The sequence below is a fragment of the Musca autumnalis genome, unplaced genomic scaffold (assembly GCF_047663935.1).
Source record: "Musca autumnalis isolate F117 unplaced genomic scaffold, ASM4766393v1 scaffold_4, whole genome shotgun sequence".
NCBI lineage: Eukaryota > Metazoa > Arthropoda > Insecta > Diptera > Muscidae > Musca > Musca autumnalis.
The window spans coordinates 164,906,797-164,928,815 of NW_027411977.1; the positions used below are offsets into that span (position 1 = coordinate 164,906,797).

The window sequence follows — 22,019 nt, forward strand, 5'->3', positions numbered from 1 at the left end:
ATTTGGAAAAGAACAACCGAGAGTGGCGATCCTTGCGGTATTCCATTGTGTAAGGGATATTGTTGAGACAAATGGTTGTTTATATTTTCGCGAAAATGGAAAATTGTCAGGAATGATTTGATGTAATTTAATATTTTTGATCCAATTCCCCACGATGCCAAGGCATCTATCTAATACGACGTGTGCACCTATGCGGTCAAGAGCTTTCTCGAAATCGATTGCTAATATAGAGGTGTGATTCTTTGATGATAAGCCCTTAGTTACAAAGTAATCAATATGCAACAAGGCATCTGTGCAACCTTGCCTTTCTTTAAATGCCACTTCCCAGCAAAACTAAATGGAAGTGATTCCATGTGAAATCATGATTTCAGTGGTTCTTTTGCATGAGTGCGAAAGGAGTCGTGAAAGATCCGATCTTTTTCATCGAATTTTCATGAGTGCAATTGAAGTCGTGAAAGATCCGATCTTTTTCATCGAATTTTCATGAGTGAAATTGAAGTGGTGAAAGATCCGATCTTTGTCATAATATTGTCATGAGTTTAAATAAATTGATAAGTACCCGCAGAATAAATGATTAAATACTCATGTACCCGAATAATTGTGTACTTGCAGAAATAATTGTTAAAATGAAAATAAAAGTCAGATGAAAGTGATCGATAGTGGCAAAATTTATATATTTTAATTAAAAATACAATGTAAATTGATATAAAACAAAAGAAAATATATTTTGTGTTTGGTAACCCGTTTCGTTTTGTGGATATTAAAAAGAAGTATGAAAAAGACCCGGTCTATAAACCACGAGCTCCACCAGCCGACCAACACCGATATAGTAAAACATATCGAGCTGCAATTATTGAGTTGGCTGGGTGTCAACAGGATGGATAATACGAGCCATTTGGCGTTACGCCACCCGAGGGAAGAATAAAACTCCAATGGAAATACCAAGTTGAATATGATGTCACAAAACATGGCATCCAAAAATGGAGAAGCATAGTAGAAGATCGGTGCGTTTGGAAACATATTCTTAGTTCGGATTATGTAACAACTTGTTCTGTTTAGAATAAAATCCATCTAAATAAGTATAAATGAGACCACCAAAACATGGTAATGATGAGCCTGGTGCGAGATTGACACATGATTGATCGAATATTGGAAAAACGGAACCCCAAGTTGAAAGAACATCGGAAGAGATAAATATGATATTGCAGATTAATATAATATATAATTTTGAACTGGTGCTAGAATCCATGACAATGAACTGGTGCAAGATGCTATGGCAATGAACTGGTGCAAAATACCATGACAATGAACTGGTGCAAGATGCTATGATGAAGAACTGGTGCAAGATGCTATAATGATGAACTGGTGCAAGATACTATGACAATGAACTGGTGCAAAATGCTATGACAATGAATTGGTGAAAGTGTGTGTCACTCCCTTGTAAATGTCATTGGTGATTCACCTAAATTTTCACCTATGACATGTCACTTGCACCCATGATTCAACTCATGATTTGTCATCGAAAATTTTGCTGGGTATGCCTCAATGATAAAGCAAAGTATAACATTGAATGAAATAACATATGCTTTGAAAAAGGTTAACGGGGTTTTCCAGTTACTGACCCATATCGTTATTGCCATGCATATCTAAATTACTGGAACGAATTATGTCAAAAAGAATTGCATGGTTTCTAAAATCTCGTAAACTTATTGCCTTAAACCAACCATAGGTGAAAATTTAGGTGAATCACCAATGACATTTACAAGGTGGTGACACACAGTTTCACCAATTCATGGTCATAGCATTTTGCACCAGTTCATTGTCATATCATTTTGCACCAGTTCATTATCATAGCATCTTGCACCAGATCATCATCATAGCATCTTGCAACAGTTCATTGTCATGGTATTTTGCACCAGTTCATTGCCATAGCATCTTGCACCAGTTCATTGTCATAGCTTCTAGCACCAGTTCATTGTCATGTCTTCTTGCACCAGTTCATTGTCATGGCTTCTTGCACCAATGCTTTGGATCCGGATTTTCGGCAATCATAAATAAAATTTGTAATACAATTATGTAATTTGTTGAATTAATAAGAATACAATGCACAGATGATTTGTATCGCCAGATGTTATTTTTCTCTATTTTGTATGTAATTTTCAAAATTATATATTATATTAATCTGCAATATCATATTTATCTCTTTCGAGGGCTGCAAGATTTTTCTTTCAACTTGCGGCTCCGTTTTTCCAATATTCGATAAATTATGTGTCAATCACGCACCAGGCTCATCATTACCATGTTTTGGTGGTCTCATTTATACTTATTTAAATGGCTTTTATTGTAAACAGAACATGTTGTTACATAATCCGAACTAAGAATATATTTCCAAGCGCACCGATCTTCTACTATGCTTCTCAATTTTTGGATGCCATGTTTTGTGACATCATATTCAACTTGGTTTTGTTCTTCCCTCGGGTGGCGTAACGTCAAATGGCTCGTATTATCCATCTTGTTGACACCCAGCCAACTCAATAATTGCAGCTCGATATGTTTTACTATATCGGTGTTGGTCGGCTGGTGGAGCTCGTGGTTTATAGACCGGGTCTCTTTCATACTTCTTTTTATATCCACAAAACGAAACAGATCATATTGTTCCATGAGCCGAACTAAGAATATATTTCCAAACGCACCGATATTCTACTTTACTTCTCTAATTTTGGATGCCATGTTTTGTGATATCACATTCAATTTGACCTTTCCATTGGAGTTTTGTCCTTCCCTCGGGTCGCATAACGTCAAATGGCTCGAATTCATATGTCGGTGGCATATCTGTCCATCCTGTTAACATGACCCAACCAACCCAATAATTGCAGCTCGATATGTTTTACTATATGGGTGTTGGTCGGCTGGTGGAGCTCGTGGTTTATAGACCGGGTCTTTTTCATACTTCATTTTAATATCCACAAAACGAAACAGGTTTCCAAACACAAAATATATTTTTCTTTTCTTTTGTTTTATATCAATTAACATTGTATTTTTAATTAAAATATATAAATTTTGCCACTATCGATCACATTCATCTGACTTTTATTTTCATTTTAACAATTACTTCTGCAATTACACAATTATTCGGATACATAAGTATTTGATAATTTATTGTGCGAGTACTTATCAATTTATTTAAACTCATGACAATGTTATGACAAAGATCGGATCTTTCACCACTTCAATTTCACTCATGAAAATTCGATGAAAAAGATCGGATCATTCACGACTTCAATTGCACTCATGAAAATTCTATGAAAAATATCGGATCTTTCACGACTTCAATTGCACTCATGAAAATTCGATGAAAAAGATCGGATCTTTCACGACTCCTTTCGCACTCATGCAAAAGAACCAGGAAAATCATGATTTCACATGGAATCACTTCCATTTAATTTTGCTGGGTATTTGTTACCAGGTGAGTTGGTGTAGTTATTTGGCAAAGCGTTTTTTGCATAGCAGAAATCCAGATGAAAATTGCTGTTAGATGACTCATTTGAACATCCATCACCAAAATAATTTGTAATTTGTTTCGATTATTGTAAAGGTATGCATACAGCATCTGCTGGAAATCTTGTTTATGTTGCCCATACAATAGATAGTGGCGTATCCCTTTTTATTGTTTTTGTCATTTTTTCAAAACTCGTCTTTGCTTTTTGCTTTCATACCTGAATTTTGCATTTGCCTTCTTGTATGTAGTAAGATTTTCGAAACTTGGTAATCTTTGAAAAAATACGGAGTTTTCTCACTTTATTCCACAAAGGGACATATTTTTTATTTCTCTTAAAATGTTTTACAGGTATATTTCGACTTGCAGCAGTTTTAACTGATTTTGTAATAACTGCATTGACTTGATTAGGTTTGCCGCCTAAGTATTTATTTGTTAAAATTTCATCAACCGTCTGCTGATATGAGTCCCAATCTGCCTTTTTGAAATCATATTTAAAAGTGGATTTGAATTTGTGCCCATATTAAGTGAGGTGATAACAGGGAAATGATCGCTATTATAGAGATCATTTAGTGTCGAACATGAAATAACAGGTAGAAGTTCAGGTGAACAGCAAACGACATCTATGTTGGTAGACGTATTGTGTGTCGACAAGTGTGTTGGCTTCCCATCATTTATGACGCAAAGGTTATGAGAATTTAGCGCGTTCTCAAATGCAACTCCCTTTGTGTTGTTTGTGTTATTGATGTGATTAGATGAGTGTGTGATAAATTGTTTTGGTGTAATTGGGTTTGTTTGTATGGGTAAATGAGTTTCTTGAAATGGTAGAAAATGAGGATTGTGATATTTGATCAGCAGTTGCAGATCAATGTAATTATTAATTAATCCCTCTATAATCCACTAGGCAATTTTAAAATCAGTCATAAGAAAAAAATAATAAAAAACGATGTGCAAAGACAATTGACAGATATTAACTGTGTCTTTTTACGTGATAATTAGTAATAATTATTACTAATGTTGCAGATTTTGACAGTTGTATAAAGAAAAAGTTGCTGAAAAAATGTTTCAGTAAAAAGACACACCAATTATTAAACTGTCATATCGATGTCACCATCGATTTCCGATCTTCTGGATGAATCTTTTGCTGGAGGTAATTGTTTTTTGCAGATACATTTGATGTAATATGTGTAATGTTATCAGATACATTATTTTGTGATGTTGTGCTACTCTGAGAGAGTGATTCTATTTTAGATTGAAAGCTCTCTATTAGTTTCTCTTTGTTTATTGTGGTTTTTTGAGTTTTGGGTTTTGCTTTTGAGTGTGAGCTTGGAGTGTTTTGTTCTTTATTTGTTTTTGTTGTATTTTTTTGTGACGATCAAGGCAAATTTATATAAAGTATATGTATAAATTACAACAACATACAAATTTAGAAAAACAACATTGTTGTTATTGAAAATTAATTGTCAAAAAAAAAAATATTGAATAATATGGTCGTTCCAAAAATTTTGTCAGGAAAACATAAATACATTTTGAAAATCCTCTAAAATAGAACAAATTTGAATCAAAATGTAAATATAAAGCATTCAGAACTGTCGTAGGGCATTTTTATTACAAGTTAAGGATGAAAAGCAGTATTTTATGGTAATAAATTGCGAAATTTCATGAGAAGACACTATTACATTTTGAAAACTAAATTTACAAAAAAGGTAAGAATACAGCTGATTGTCACTTCTACCTTATATAAATATGCCTTGGTGCCGATGATATGGGTTTTGCTGAAGTATTGCGGTTGTTAGGTTTTGATGTTTCTGTTGTTTTAGTATTTGTTTTTGATGAGTTTTCTGTGCTATCTGTGTTATTTTTTTTATTATATTAACGTTTAAGTATAGGTGTAATGAAGGCGTTCTCTACCCATTCAAGGTTGTTATGGAACTACTATGGTATTTTTGTTAAGTATTCCTACGTTATATACTCTAACTCTATTAATTTCTCTTTATTTCTACAGATTGGATTTGGAGTGAATTAAATGAAGATGGTTGTAATTTATTTTATACATGGGACTTAGTTTTTCCTGGTCATATACATATTAATTTTTACTCAAAAATGAATGATATATCTATCATAATAAAACATAATTCTTAAGAAGTCTCTCAAAGATATGATATTTAATAGCTGTAGCCTTGGTCAATTCCTTTACAACTATAAGTACTTGTGTATATAATGAGGACTTCTACTGACTTCTAAGTCTCTTCAAAATTTCATTGAAATTGGACATACGTAACAAAAACATGATATCGACCGAAAATATATATGGGAACTACATTCCGATATGAACCAATTTCGATATAATTTGGCACATTTATTTCTAGACCAAGTTCCACCACACATTTCAAATTTCATTGAAATTGAACATAAATAGCGTGTTTGGTGCATAAAATACAGCAAATCGGCCGAAAATATATATGGGAGCTATATGCAAATCTGAACGGATTCGATATAATTTGGCACATTTATTTCTAGACCAAATTATATCGAAATTGGACATAAATATCGTGTTTAGTGCATAAAATAGAGGAAATTGACCGAAAATATATATGGAAGCTCTATCCAAATCTGAACCGATTTCGAGTCCACTTCTACATCAAATTTCATCACGCATACTTCTAAAGATATTTGCATACAAAATCTAAATTTTTTGGAGGTACCTGGTTTTGATGTTATATCTCCAGATCAACGCGGAATTACAAAAAATTATGTAGCCTATTTTCATTCCAGGCGATGTAGGGTACATTTCTGGAAGATCGGTTCAGCGGTTTTTTAGTCTATAAGGCACACATTTTCTACAATTTTCACATCGAGATTTCAATTTTCATGCATTAACAATCCTAAAGGAAAAATTTCAACTGATATAATTCGAATGTGAGGCAAAAAAGCTCAAACTACCTGTATTTCAGATATGTACCTAAATATAGCCAGTCTGGCTGGAAAGAAATTTAAAGCTCACAGAATCGAGTTTGCAATATTTTTTCTTTAAATTCGTTAGTTAAATTTTGTAGTTATACTGTCAAATCGTAATTTTACAATTTTGGCCCAAAAAATCGTCAAAATGACTAGAAATCGTCAAATTCGGACACACTGCGCTGAACAGATAACGCATTACTCTATTAAAAAGAAGTCGCAACTACCGCAGTATCAAAACATAACTGCCCTAAATACGTCAATACCATTTAAAAAGTGAGGCATTATTAGCGCATGTGCTAATTGAATTCTTATAGTCCTAGGAAAACACAAATCCGTAGAGTATAACTTTCTTAATATAAAGTTACTTAAGACACTAAAGAATTCACATGTACATCAAACACCAAACCACTATCAAGCAACAAACAAGACACCTCAACGAGCTTACAAAATCTATAGCCGTACTATAAACAGAAACATTTATTAAGTCAGACTGTACATTGCCAAAAAACATCCCAGCAAAATTAAATGGAAGTGGTTCCATGTGAAATCATGATTTCACTGGTTCTTTTGCATGAGTGCGAAAGGAGTCGTGAAAGATCCGATCTTTTTCATCGAATTTTCATGAGTGCAATTGAAGTCGTGAAAGATCCGATCTTTTTCATCGAATTTTCATGAGTACAATTGAAGTCGTGAAAGATCCGATCTTTTTCATCGAATTTTCATGAGTGAAATTGAAGTGGTGAAAGATTGGAATTTTGTCATAATATTGTTATAAGTTTAAATAAATTGATAAGTACCCGCACAATAAATTATCAAATACTCATGTACCTTAATAATTGTGTACTTGCAGAAGTATGTAATTGTTAAAATGAAAATAAAAGTCAGATGAAAGTGATCGATAGTGGCAAATTTATATATTTTAATTAAAAATACAATGTAAATTGATATAAAACAAAAGAAAAGAAAAATATATTTTGTGTTTGGAAACCTGTTACATTTTGTGGATATTAAAATGAAGTATGAAAAAGACCCGGTCTATAAACCACGAGGTCCACCAGCCGACCAACACCGATATAGTAAAAAATATCGAGCTGCAATTATTGGTTTCGGCCATGTTAACAGGAAGAATAAAACTCCAATGGAAAGGCCAAATTGAATGTGATATCACAGAACATGGCATCCAAAATTAGAGAAGTAAAGTAGAAGATCGGTGCATTTGGAAATATATTCTTAGTTCGGCTCATGGAACAATATGATCTGTTTCGTTTTGTGGATATAAAAAGAAGTATGAAAGAGACCCGGTCTATAAACCACGAGCTCCACCAGCCGACCAACACCGATATAGTAAAACATATCGAGCTGCAATTATTGAGTTGGCTGGGCCATGTCAAGATGGATAAAGATGCCACCGGTATATTAATACGAGCCATTTGACGTTACGCCACCCGAGGGAAGAACAAAACTCCAATGGAAAGATCAAATTCAATATGATATCACAAAACATGTCATCCAAAGTTAGAGAAGCAAAGTAGAAGATCGGTAAAATAAGTACAAAAGAGACCATAACTTGTTAATTATTACACGATAAGTTTTTTCTTTTGAAATAACATAACAGAATTCAAGTTTATACTAGATTTCCCAAATGATGAGCTTCGTTCAGAGATTGACACATAATTTATCGAATATTGGAAAAACGGAACCCCAAGTTGGAAGAAATATCTTGCATACATCGGAAGAGATAAATAATTTTGATAATTTTGAAAATTACATACAAAATAAAGAAAAATAACATAGGCGATACAAATCATCTGTGCATTGTATTCTTATTAATTCAACTAAATACATACATAATTGTATTGCAAATTTAATTTCTGATTGCCGAAAATCCGGATCCAAAGCATTAGTGCAAGAAGCCATGACAATGAACTGGTGCAAGAAGCCATGACAATGAACTGGTGCAAGAAACCAGGACAATGAACTGGTGCAAGAAGCCATGACAATGAACTGGTGCAAGATCTTATGACAATGAACTGGTGCAAGATGCTATGACAATGAACTGGTGCAAAATGCTATGACAATGAATTGCTGAAAGTGTGTGTCACTCCCTTGTAAATGTCATTGGCGATTCACCTAAATTTTCACCTATGACATGTCACTTGCAGTCATGATTCAACTCATGACTTGTCATCGAACACTTTGCTGGGATAGCTTTAGTTTTATTGGTATTACATGTAACCACGAGACTAACACATTCATATTAATATCAATTGAAGATTGCAGAATATGAAGCATAGTTGAAATACAGTGTTTACAACTAACAAATTAATCTGCAAGCCGATGAAGAAAAGTTAAAATAAAATAAAATAATGATGCAATTTTGACAAAATGGCCGTGTTCCTAAATATACGATTTCTTCGCAGAAGAAGGCTTCGCAGCCGACCTTTTAATTAAAGTTTTATTTTTTTACTAAATGCATGTAGTCGCGTAACTTCTGAAATATCGTTTTTTTTTTTTTTTTTTTTGGAAAATCCGTAGATTTGACCTCAAGACAATTTCCTATTTAGTTGCCTTGAAAAAGTGCTTTACGTGATTCCGGACGGAAATACGTGGGCCATTAAATCTTAAATTAAAAAAAATGTACAGACAAACTGTTAACAAATGCAAACGCGACACGTTTTAGTTCAAGAAAGTACTTTGGAGCAAACATACCACAACTCTCTTTCAAGTAAAACCATTAAGAAATATATTCAAAGTAAAGTTGTTGTTAATTTTTAATATTATTCAGTCATAAGACTGAATAATAGACCAGTCAACATATACATACATTTAAATAATCAGAAAACAGAGTTAAATTTAGGTGGAGAGTTAGGTTTGGCCATTACAATAGATGTCTTAAAGGGCCTCCCCGATTCCATTTATGCAACAAATGTTATTGAATTTTTCTCAAAAACGAGTGACTGAAGCAGACAAATTATATGTTTTTCTTCTTCGGGTTGGATGTGAATTCAAATTGGCTTTTTCATATTACATTGAAGTAAATAACGTATTAAACATGAAAAATCGTTGTACCTATCACATGAAGTTATGTACCAGCATATATTTCAAAAAACACTACAGACTGAATTATATCTTACCTTTTCAATATTAATTAAAACCTTAGCCTTGCTTGATTGATGGTTTTGATGCAGCATTGCGGAACCTCGATCAACCGCTATAACTACAATTTCTAAATTAGTCGCACCCAAGTTTATTAACGGTCTTACATTCGATATAACACCGGAAGATGCGTGGATTATAAAATACGGATTCGACTCTAGAAGGCTATAGTAAATTTCTCCATTCAATCCTAAGTCCGCGTCTTCAGCCGTTACCTTGATGATGCTACTATGAACTGGAACATCTTCGAAAATTGTGACAGAGTATTCCGTGGGATAAAACAGAGGACTTAGATCATTTCTGTCAAGAACCTTTAGATTTATTATACATTCCGCTTCATGAGAAAATCTGCTGCCGTTCTCAGTGCATGTTACAAATGATTTAACTCTTAATTTATATTCATCGTTTTTTTCTCTGTTTAATACTACATTACTCGTTCTTGTTCGTATCGCCAAAAAGACGAAGTTTCCGACAGTTCTATCTTCTGCTTTAAACAATTTATCTCGATCGCCAGAAATTATTCGGAACACTGCACTACAATGTTTTGGTGTTTCTATACCAATTCGCTCATCGTACGACTGAGGCGTAGCATATGTTCTTCCAATGCTATTTTCCGGAATTGTGACATTGTACTCTTTTTTCTTGAAAGCAATATTGTACGTGCTGTTCTGTTTTTGGGTGTAAATATTATTGGGTGACACAGATTCTAATTGATCAGCATAACAGACTTGAAAAACTCTCCAGAATATCACAATAAAATGAAGCACTACTGTACACGTACACGTCAACATATGCACATTGTGTTTAAGCTTCATATTAAAAATTCCCAGAACATAGCATAATTACATAATCTGAAATGAGAAGCAATGTAATACAAAATAATTAAGGTAATTCTGAACTTTCATGTAAAATATAATATGTATGTGTGGGAACATATGTAGGAATGTATAATATAGAATTACTGAATGTTCACATTTAATACAAATTTTACAGCAAGCGTGAGGTCCGATTTTAGTCACAAATGTTACCCAAATGAGAATTTGTCTTCTTGGGCTATAATGTCTATTATTAATCACTGAAAAACAAGACTATTTATTCCATTTTTTTAACCGACGTTTCGTTGGGATTTTCCAACATCTGCACGCAGAGAAAAAAATATGTTTGATCCAACAATATTCCAAGAGCAAAATATGTATTGTTAACATATTGTTGGATTCCTCATGTAGTATTGTAAATCCAAAAATAGTTTGTGTCAACTGAACAATATTTCTCTCTATTCTTCGAAAATTTGTTTCTCTTCTCTAGCTATTCGATGCCGTGTTGAAAAACCAATTTTGGTGAGTTGTGGTGTGTTTGTATGACATGCTGCCTTTACCTTTGTTTTTGTGTGTATGTACTTGTGAGACTCTTGTTTTTATTTGTTTCTGTTTTGTTTCATTCTTCTTTCCTTTTCATGTTTGTTATGGTGTTTAATTATTCCTTATGTTGTGGTGGGTTCTTGTGGCTTTTTGTTTGTCTTTGTTGTCAGCCAATGCAGCAAACCATGTATTGTGTTCATCAATGATTGCAATATTATACGCGACATTTATATCCAAGTTATGCGAAAAGTGTATATGAGAAGTATATGCACTCAAATCAAAAATTTCTGGGCTGGTTTTCTGTATTGACAATATTTTTTGTAAACAAAATTAGATTATGATAGTTCCTACAATCGGTATTGTTAACGATTTTAACAATATTGCGGAAATTCGAAAGTTGTTTTTGTTTTCTATGTTTGGAACAAAAGATGGTATTTTTGGATTTGGATTACAATGTTTGAACAAAACTAATACATTTTTGGAACAAAAACATATATTTTTGTTCCAACAAAAGCGAAAAATATTTTTTCTCTGCGTGTGCAGGGGTAACGTTTATTCGATCTGGTAACAAGATAAATTCACAAAGATTCTTATTAGTTTTCTACGATTGCACATTCTGATATTACTAGCATTAATAATTGTGGTACTTACAAATAATCTTTCGTCAATTTTTACATTTATGCTTGTCAAGTTGTAGTTTGTATAAATGTTGTGTATTTATATTGAAAGTAAGCACGCGTTCGATAATATTTAAATAATACTTTATTTAATAAATAACTAACAAAGATATAACAAAGATATAAAAGATGTAGATTGAAAATGGAGTCGAACGTTTGATATGTTTGATGGTTGAAATCGAAGTGAACAAGCTAATCATAACTAGTAAGCAAAATGGCAGTTACCAAAATGTAACGAATACTAATTAGTACAAAAGATACTTTTTTGATAGAATAGAAAAAAGCATAACATAGAATCAGTGTTGCCATGTGTATGAAATATAATATTGATATACACTACAGTCTCCCAGGCTTAATAAGGACTTGGTCCGTCAGGAGTGCAGGAGGTAGTTTCCAAAAGCTTGATCTTCCAAGTGTTGCAAATAGGGAAGGCTTGATTGATGACTAGATGTTTTAGAAAATGATTGATGTTTGAATGCAGTGCATTGAAAACAAAAAAGATTGATTTTGATTTGTTGATGAGTTGACAATTTTTAATATTTAGTTTTTTCATTCCGTATAGGGAATTGCATCTTTTCTCCCAGGCTTAATTGCTGCCGTTTTTAATATTTGAGGTATGTTTATATTGTCATCATTGAAATTGATGTTCAAGTGTCGTATCCAACTACGACCAAGCACTGTGGCACATTTTGAACTGACAATATACATACATCTCTACCAGTGTCGTTTTGTTTTTGTACCTCACTTGCACATCAACAACACCACAGGCACGATCACTTCACCGGTGTATGACCGAAATGTAATTTTCGGTTTCCTTATTGGATTTTCCAAATTTAATTTTTGAAATTGATTTTTTGATATTAATGTGTGGCACCCACCCGAATCCACTTCGAAAATTTGCTTTTTGTTTTCAATTTGTACTTCGGCAAAAAATTTTTCAGCATCTGCTGTTGAAATTTGTTTATGTTTGTTTTGATAAATGTCGATAACATTATTGATGCCAAAACAGTCATCGGTGGGGTATGTTCCGTGTGACAAACTTGAATAACTTGGAGAGCGGATCACCTGGTTGCACTCATCGATTGATTTTGTTGATTTTCGCTTGTATGCACACTTGTTGTACATGGCCGACTCTCCCACATAATCGACATTTTAATGTAAATTTGTTGATTTTGCACTCACGTGCTATATGGTTTGATCGTCCACAACGCACACACATACCATCCAAACCCAATTCGCTGTAGTTGACTCTTTTTGTTGATGTTTTTTTGCATTTGATTTCGGCTTTGATTTTTGTTTTGGCGGCACTGTTGAATTTGATTTATTTCTCTCGATGCGTCGTGAGAAATTAGGTTATTGTCGATTTTTGCAGTTTCAACTGTTGTTGCTTTTTCAACATTTTGTGATAAAGATGCTTCTGGTGTTTGTAAAAGTTGTTCCCGAATATGAACATCTCTTAAACCTCTGATGAATTGAGTGCGCAAAAATATGTCTGCCACTGATTTCTTGCATTCACACACAAACATACACGCACTTGCTCGCTCTTGTAATATTGAAACAAAATCAGAGATAGTTTGATTTTCATTTTGAACTTCACAAAGAAATTTGTGTTGCTCCACCAAAATATTTTTCTTCGAGCAAAAATGAGAACTGAGTAGTTGAATTATTTCATCGTAGTTTAATTCATTAATATTTCTTGGGGCAGCTAATGTTGCTAGGGTTGAATATACTGGTGACCCAATGTATTGAAGCAAAAGCTTTGCACTTGTTGATTTGTCTTCAAATACCCCTTTCAATTGTAAGTGCAGCTCCAAACGTTCCTTGTAAGTTTTGAAATTTTCCTTCTTTGGTTCGAAGGCATCGAAGTTGGTTATGATATTGGCACTGGTTGTTGAAGTAGAAGCTTGTTGCTGGTTTTGCATTGCTGTTGCCATTGTTGTAATGGCATCCAGTAATTTTGCCAATTGTGTTGTATCCATTTTAGGTTATGCGTTGTTGAAATTGAAAAAAAATTATTTTTTTTTGCACAAAATCTTATTGAAAACTCTTTGAACTTGAGTTTATCCTCGTCGCCAATTTTGTTGTGTATTTATATTGAAAGTAAGCACGCGTTTGATAATATTTAAATAATACTTTATTTAATAAATAACTAACAAAGATATAACAAAGATATAAAAGATGTAGATTGAAAATGGAGTCGAACGTTTGATATGTTTGATGGTTGAAATCGAAGTGAACAAGCTAATCATAACTAGTAGGCAAAATGGCAGTTACGAATGTAACGAATACTAATTAGTACAAAAGATACTTTGATAGAATAGAAAAAAGCATAACATAGAATCAGTGTTGCCATGTGTATGAAATATAATATTGATATACACTACAATAAATAAAATATCACGACAATTAAACTAATGTATAAATGCAAAAGTAAATAAATGAAATTAATGTAAAAATCACAATTCTTAATACTAGCTATCACAGGTTTTTGAGTACGACTTAATTATTGCTAAAGTGTAACTGCATTCGCGTTGTCTTTGTCCTCTTTTCTATTAATCGCAGATTCCATTTTTTCTGTATTCGCAAACTCTCTGGTATCTCGGGTCTGGTCTCCATGTTTTGATATAGCCCCCATATAACACATGAAATCGGAGGTATATCAAAACATGGACCCAGAGACCATTTTCTATACCAGAAGTTCAGTAGACATTAGAAAGATTTGAACCAAATTTTGTCAGCCTACGTCAAGTGGTTCGAGAGTTAAAGAGTTTTTGCCCAACACTTGGGTAAATATTCCTGTATTTACAAAATTATTTACCCACTTGTTTAAAATATTGCAAAATGTTCGACGCCAAAGATGACATTCAATCATGGGTTAAAGTAATCTGGCATGTCATCTTTTTAGGATCTTCATCGATGAATTTTTTATGAGCGTGGTCCCCAAGAGATGCTATTAATTTTTGGATCCAAAGCATGTCATTTACACCAATGCTTTGACATGTCATTTCACCAATGCTTTGGCATGTCATTTCCACCAATACTTTGGCATATCATTTTCACCAACCGTTTGCAATGACATTATCATTATGACGAGAGTTGGTTAAAATTTCGAGTCTCCGACAACATCAAGCATATTGTAAATATTAATCTTATATATATAGAAAAATTTGTATAAATAAAAACACAAAATTCAGCTCTATTGGATCATGGGTGTGAAGATAAAATCGATTTTGAAAAACCACCACCACTACCACAACCACACTTAGCCAAGACACATTCTCACACATTTTATTACAGTTTGAGAACAACTTGCTAAAAACGATTTTGACAAAATCGTTTTTGAGGATTATAGATTTTGTCAAAATCGTTTTTGAAGTATACGTATATGTTTCAGAATATTGCTCAGGATTTAGAAAAGATGTGCAAACACGAAAAGTAGCGTTGGACAGCTGAATTTGTCCACTTTCCTCAAATGAAACTGGTTCATATTGCTTAATTGTGAAAATTTTGAAATATCGACCTATGACCAAATATCTTCATATATTGGAGGGGGCCTCCCATTGAGGGGCCTCCTAGGCGAAATCTGTGGGGGGTAGGAATATTTGGCGTATGCAGCTATTTAGAGCATTAGGTTGGCTACCAGAAAGTGCTGATAACTAATCATTTGATTGTAGAAAGTTAAACAAAATCGACCGATTACGAAATGCCTTCATATATGGGATGGACCCATTGAGGGGCCTCCTAGGCGAAATCTGTGGGGGGTAGGAATATTTGGCGTATGCAGCTATTTAGAGGATTGGGTCGGCTACTCGAAAGTGCTGATAGCTAATCATTTGATTGTAGAAAGTTAAACAAAATCGACCGATTATGAAATGCCTTCCTTAATATATGGGATGGACCCATTGAGGGGCCTCCTAGCCGAAATCTGTGGGGGGTAGGAATATTTGGCGTATGCAGCTATTTAGAGGATTGGGTCGGCTACCAGAAAGTGCTGATAACTAATCATTTGATTGTAGAAAGTTAAACAAAATCGACCGATTACGAAATGCCTTCATATATGGGATGGACCCATTGAGGGGCCTCCTAGGCGAAATCTGTGGGGGGTAGGAATATTTGGCGTATGCAGCTATTTAGAGCATTAGGTTGGCTACCAGAAAGTGCTTATAATTAATCATTTGATTGTAGAAAGTTAAACAAATTCGACCGATTACGAAATGCCTTCCTTCATATATGGGATGGATCCATTGAGGGGCCTCCTAGGCGAAATCTGTGGGGGGTAGGAATATTTGGCGTATGCAGCTATTTAGAGCATTAGGTTGGCTACCAGAAAGTGCTGATAACTAATCATTTGATTGTAGAAAGTTAAACAAAATCGACCGATTACGAAATGCCTTCATATATGGGATGGACCCATTGAGGGGCCTCCTAGGCGAAATCTGTGGGGGGTAGGAATATTTGGCGTATGCAGCTATTTAGAGGATTGGGTCGGCTACTAGAAAGTGCTGATAGCTAATCATTTGATTGTAGAAAGTTAAACAAAATCGACCGATTATGAAATGCCTTCCTTCATATATGGGATGGACCCATTGAGGGGCCTCCTAGCCGAAATCTGTGGGGGGTAGGAATATTTGGCGTATGCAGCTATTTAGAGCATTAGGTTGGCTACCAGAAAGTGCTGATAACTAATCATTTGATTGTAGAAAGTTAAACAAAATCGACCGATTACGAAATGCCTTCATATATGGGATGGTCCCATTGAGGGGCCTCCTAGTCGAAATCTGTGGGGGGTAGGAATATTTGGCGTATGCAGCTATTTAGAGGATTGGGTCGGCTACTAGAAAGTGCTGATAGCTAATCATTTGATTGTAGAAAGTTAAACAAAATCGACCGATTATGAAATGCCTTCCTTCATATATGGGATGGACCCATTGAGGGGCCTCCTAGCCGAAATCTGTGGGGGGTAGGAATATTTGGCGTATGCAGCTATTTAGAGCATTAGGTTGGCTACCAGAAAGTGCTGATAACTAATCATTTGATTGTAGAAAGTTAAACAAAATCGACCGATTACGAAATGCCTTCATATATGGGATGGACCCATTGAGGGGCCTCCTAGTCGAAATCTGTGGGGGGTAGGAATATTTGGCGTATGCAGCTATTTAGAGCATTAGGTTGGCTACCAGAAAGTGCTGATAACTAATCATTTGATTGTAGAAAGTTAAACAAAATCGACCGATTACGAAATGCCATCATATATGGGATGGACCCATTGAGGGGCCTCCTAGGCGAAATCTGTGGGGGGTAGGAATATTTGGCGTATGCAGCTATTTAGAGCATTAGGTTGGCTACCAGAAAGTGCTGATAACTAATCATTTAATTGTAGAAAGTTAAACAAATTCGACCGATTACGAAATGCCTTCCTTCATATATGGGATGGACCCATTGAGGGGCCTCCTAGGCGAAATCTGTGGGGGGTAGGAATATTTGGCGTATGCAGCTATTTAGAGCATTAGGTTGGCTACCAGAAAGTGCTGATAACTAATCATTTGATTGTAGAAAGTTAAACAAAATCGACCGATTACGAAATGCCTTCCTTCATATATGGGATGGACCCATTGAGGGGCCTCCTAGCCGAAATCTGTGGGGGGTAGGAATATTTGGCGTATGCAGCTATTTAGAGCATTAGGTTGGCTACCAGAAAGTGCTGATAACTAATCATTTGATTGTAGAAAGTTAAACAAATTCGACCGATTACGAAATGCCTTCCTTCATATATGGGATGGACCCATTGAATTTGTTTAACTTTCTACAATCAAATGATTAGTTATCAGCACTTTCTGGTAGCCAACCTAATGCTCTAAATAGCTGCATACGCCAAATATTCCTACCCCCCACAGATTTCGCCTAGGAGGCCCCTCAATGGGTCCATCCCATATATGAAGGAAGGCATTTCATAATCGGTCGATTTTGTTTAACTTTCTACAATCAAATGATTAGTTATCAGCACTTTCTGGTAGCCGACCCAATCCTCAAAATAGCTGCATGCGCCAAATATTCCCACCTCCACAGATTTCGCCTAGGAGGGCCCTCAATAGGTCCATCCCATATATTAAGGAAGGCATTTCGTAATCGGTCGATTTTGTTTAACTTTCTACAATCAATTGATTAGCTATCAGCACTTTCTAGTAGCCGACCCAATCCTCTAAATAGCTGCATACGCCAAATATTCCTACCCCCCACAGATTTCGGCTAGGAGGCCCCTCAATGGGTCCAGCCCATATATTAAGGAAGGCATTTCATAATCGGTTGATTTTGTTTAACTTTCTACAATCAAATGATTAGTTATCAGCACTTTCTGGTAGCCGACCCAATCCTCTAAATAGCTGCATACGCCAAATATTCCTACCTCCACAGATTTCGCCTAGGAGGGCCCTCAATAGGTCCATCCCATATATTAAGGAAGGCATTTCATAATCGGTCGATTTTAACTTTCTACAATCAAATGATTAGTTTTCAGCACTTTCTGGTAGCCAACCTAATGCTCTAAATAGCTGCATACGCCAAATATTCCTACCCCCCACAGATTTCGCCTAGGAGGCCCCTCAATGGGTCCATCCAATATATGAAGATATTTGGTCATAGGTCGATATTTCAAAATTTTCACAATTAAGCAATATGAACCAGTTTCATTTGAGGAAAGTGGACAAATTCAGCTGTCCAACGCTACTTTTCGTGTTTGCACATCTTTTCTAGATCCTGAGCAATATTCTGAAACATATACGTATACTTCAAAAACGATTTTTACAAAATCTATAATCCTCAAAAACGATTTTGTTAAAATCGTTTTTAGCAAGTTGTTCTCAAACTGTAATAAAATGTGTGAGAATGTGTCTTGGCTAAGTGTGGTTGTGGTAGTGGTGGTGGTTTTTCAAAATCGATTTTATCTTCACACCCATTATTGGATCGATGAAATGGGTTCAAATACTGATGAAAAGATCGGATCTTTCACGACTTCCTTTGCATGGGTTCAAATGCTGATGAAAGTATCGGATCTTTCTCGACTTCCTTTGCATTGGTTCAAATGCTAATGAAAATATCGGATCTTTCACGACTTCGTTTGAGCCAACGCAAAATATGCCATGAAATCATGTCATCGCATGGAATCCCTTCCTTCAAATTTTGCATTTTGAAACGATTTCACAACCTTAAACCAGGAATAGGGTGTAAGGTGTTGTATTGGGGATTCAATATAGGAAATACCAAAATAAATACCCACAAATGGGTATTTACCCAATTTACACGGTATTTACCCATTAGGTATTTACCCACTGGCCATCTCTATTAATACCCTACACCACTATGTGGAAAGGGTATAATAAGTTTGTTTTCGTAAAAATGCATGTAAAACCGCGAAATATTTGTCGGGGACCCCAATGTGGTATAGCAAACTTCATATCTCGACGAGATAAAGCGATTTTTAGATGTAAATTGTAATCAAACTCCAGGCCGCAATTATGGACCTACGATGACGATATTAATGTGTTTAATGTCTTACCAATGTATTGGGCTAAGTTGTAGCAAGGTACATTGACAGATGAGCAATAGACCTTAAAGGAATGTTTTCTTTATGTATCTTTGGCAGTCCATAGAGATCAGAAGCTGCTGCGGCAATGCTTGTCAGTTTTGATTTTTCCCATTTCCTTATGACGTCATTCTTTTGAAGTTCAGCTACTATATTATTGTTCTGTCGTTGAAGTTTTGCTGTTGGATCATCTCTTATTAATTTATATGTTGATTTGCCCTCTAGTAGTGCATTAAGTTTTTGTGTATACACTTCCTTGTATAGTATAACGGTTTTATTGCCTTTGTCGGCCAACGGATCTATAATTTCGTCCCCAATTTCCTTTATTAACTTCTTTGTGTCCTTGAAAATGGCTAATATGTAATGTGTGTGAAGCAGTGTTTGAATTTGCTACTAGTTTTTCACAGCACAGCACAAGGTCTATGCTGGTGCTGTGAAAGTGACGCAGCATAACACATAGCCAGAGCATCAAAAATAAAAACGAGTGCTATTGCTATGCTGTGCTGTTTTCAAAAACAAAATCGAAAACTGTTGCTGTGCTATGCTGCGAACATAAAAGTAGCATAGCACATAGCATAGTCATGAAATCGAAAAACGATTGCTGTGCTCTGCTATGCTGTAAACATTTCTACATAGCATAGCATAATTAATGTTAACCCAGCAAACTCACTAACCCCCTTTATTATAAAGCCTTCTTTAGTTATAGTTTGGATTTTTCGATCAGATTTTTTAGCGTTCCGGTTAAAATAATATTAAAAGGGATCATTCAATTTCAAGGAGAACTTTCTTGGCATTAACTTATAATAAGAAAATTATATTTTTAAAGTCTTCAAATTCATTTATTTTGCGTTTTCAAATACATCCAATAGTAAAAGAGAACTTATAATAATGGCCCTATGAGTTGTTCAGTGTTGTTTATTGCTTACAAGGTACATACGTGGTACTTTTTTCATCGATTGGATAATAAATGTGGTCTATAGAGTGATTTTGTGAAAATTCGCCTTTGGCCCTATAAAATGGGGACCAATTTTAATTTGCATTGGACCAATCGATGAAAACAGTTTACAAGTTGCTAAACAAGTAATGCCACAAACATTTTTGAAAATCGGGTCAGATTTTAATTTTGGCTATATAAAGGACCCAAGAAAACTTTGAGGCCCCACTGGCACGTGTTAACATACTCCGATTAAGCTCAAACTCTGACAATCTTAATTTTTAACAAAACTAAAAGTTTTAGTAGGGTTCCGCATAAAAAAATCGACATAAAACCACTCTAGTACATATATTAAACCAGTAAGGAAAGGATCAAAGTCGGGCGGGGCCGACTATATAATACCCTACACCACTGTGAATATGTAAAATATATATGGGAGCTAAATCCAAATCAGAATAGATTTTGATATAATTTTTCACATTTATTTGTAGACCAAATTCCGTCACATAGTCCAAATTTCATTGAAATTGGACATATATAGCGTGTTTCGTGCACCAAATGCCTTAAATCGGGCGAAGATATATACGGGGGCTATATCCAAATCTGAACCGATTTTTACCAAAATAAATAGCGTTCGTCCTTTGGCCAAAAAAAGCTATCTTCCCCAATTTTCATGCGAATCGGACAATAAATGCGACCTGTACTTTGTGTACAAAAATACATTGACAGAAGGACAGACGGACAGACAGACGGACATGCGTAAATCGTCTCAGAAAGTGATTCTATGTATATCCCTAAAAGGAACTATGGGTCTATCTCGTTTCCTTTTGCATGTTACAAACTAATGCACAAAGACATAATACGCCTTACCACATGGTGGTGTAGGGTATAAAAAGGTACAAGTGGCAATAACATGCATTTAGAAACTCGAAATTCGCTTTATAAAGGAAAAGTGTCAACTTTTCAAAAATAGTAGACGGTTGCAGGTTCTGGAACAGAGCAATAGTTGCGGTCAAAATAATAGTAGTGTGTTAAAAATATCGAAATGTGCAATTAGTCATGGTTTCACAGCTCAATAGCAAATTCTGTTATATTTCAAATACATACTTCTTTGCCACCAAACATTTTTCTGGGTTATGTTTGATGCTATGCTGTTGATTTTGTTCACAGCACAGTACAGCAATAGTTTTCTTGACTGTTTTCTTGACTGCGGCTGTTTGCTATGCTGTTAAAATGTCTGCAGCACAGCATAGCAATAGCATCCTTTTTTGATTTTGATGACTATGCTATGCTATGTGCTTCGCAGATTTCAGAAGCACAGCATAGACCATGTGCTATGCTACTTTTATGTTCGCAGCATATCACAGCAACAGTTTTCGTTTTTATTTTGGATGACTATGCTATGCTATGTGCTGTGAAGATTTCAGAAGCACAGCATAGACCATGTGCTGTGCTACTTTTATGTTCGCAGCATAGCACAGCAACAGTTTTCGATTTTGTTTTTGAAAACAGCACAGCATAGCAATATCATATTTTTAGTGATTTCAGTGCTGTGCTGGTAGCAAATTCAAACACTGGTGTGAAGTTATACTGGAATTTACATTGGAAAAAAATTTATTTTTTAGCAAAGACACAAACCATTAACACGGCGATAAAAGATGGGCGGATGAAATCAGGCTATGTTCAGTGTATATTATATAGATGGACCCAAGGTAGATCCCTTAAATTGCAAAATACAGATCTCTGCAATTGTTTTCAAATAAAACCTATGTATGAACTGATAGCTATTCGGGAGGCCGTTAATTTAAGTCAAGTTTCGTCCGCCCATCTTTTATAGTTTTGGCACAGTGCACAGTGT

At 35.0% G+C, this 22,019-nt stretch overlaps 1 protein-coding gene across 7 annotated transcripts in view; it reads right to left on the minus strand.

The window, feature by feature from the left end:
* kug (FAT atypical cadherin kugelei) overlaps nucleotides 1-22,019 on the minus strand; it is a 651,494-nt gene that overhangs the window by 518,456 nt on the left and 111,019 nt on the right. For 6 of the 7 annotated variants that reach the window (XM_073986279.1, XM_073986278.1, XM_073986280.1 and 3 more), the window contains one exon: nucleotides 9,592-10,464. In XM_073986279.1, coding sequence (XP_073842380.1) covers nucleotides 9,592-10,428 — 837 coding nt within the window. In that variant the 5' untranslated portion in view covers nucleotides 10,429-10,464. Of the gene's footprint in view, nucleotides 1-9,591; nucleotides 10,465-19,200; nucleotides 19,528-22,019 lie in introns of those variants that run through there. The other variant, XM_073986281.1, reaches the window with a different exon arrangement.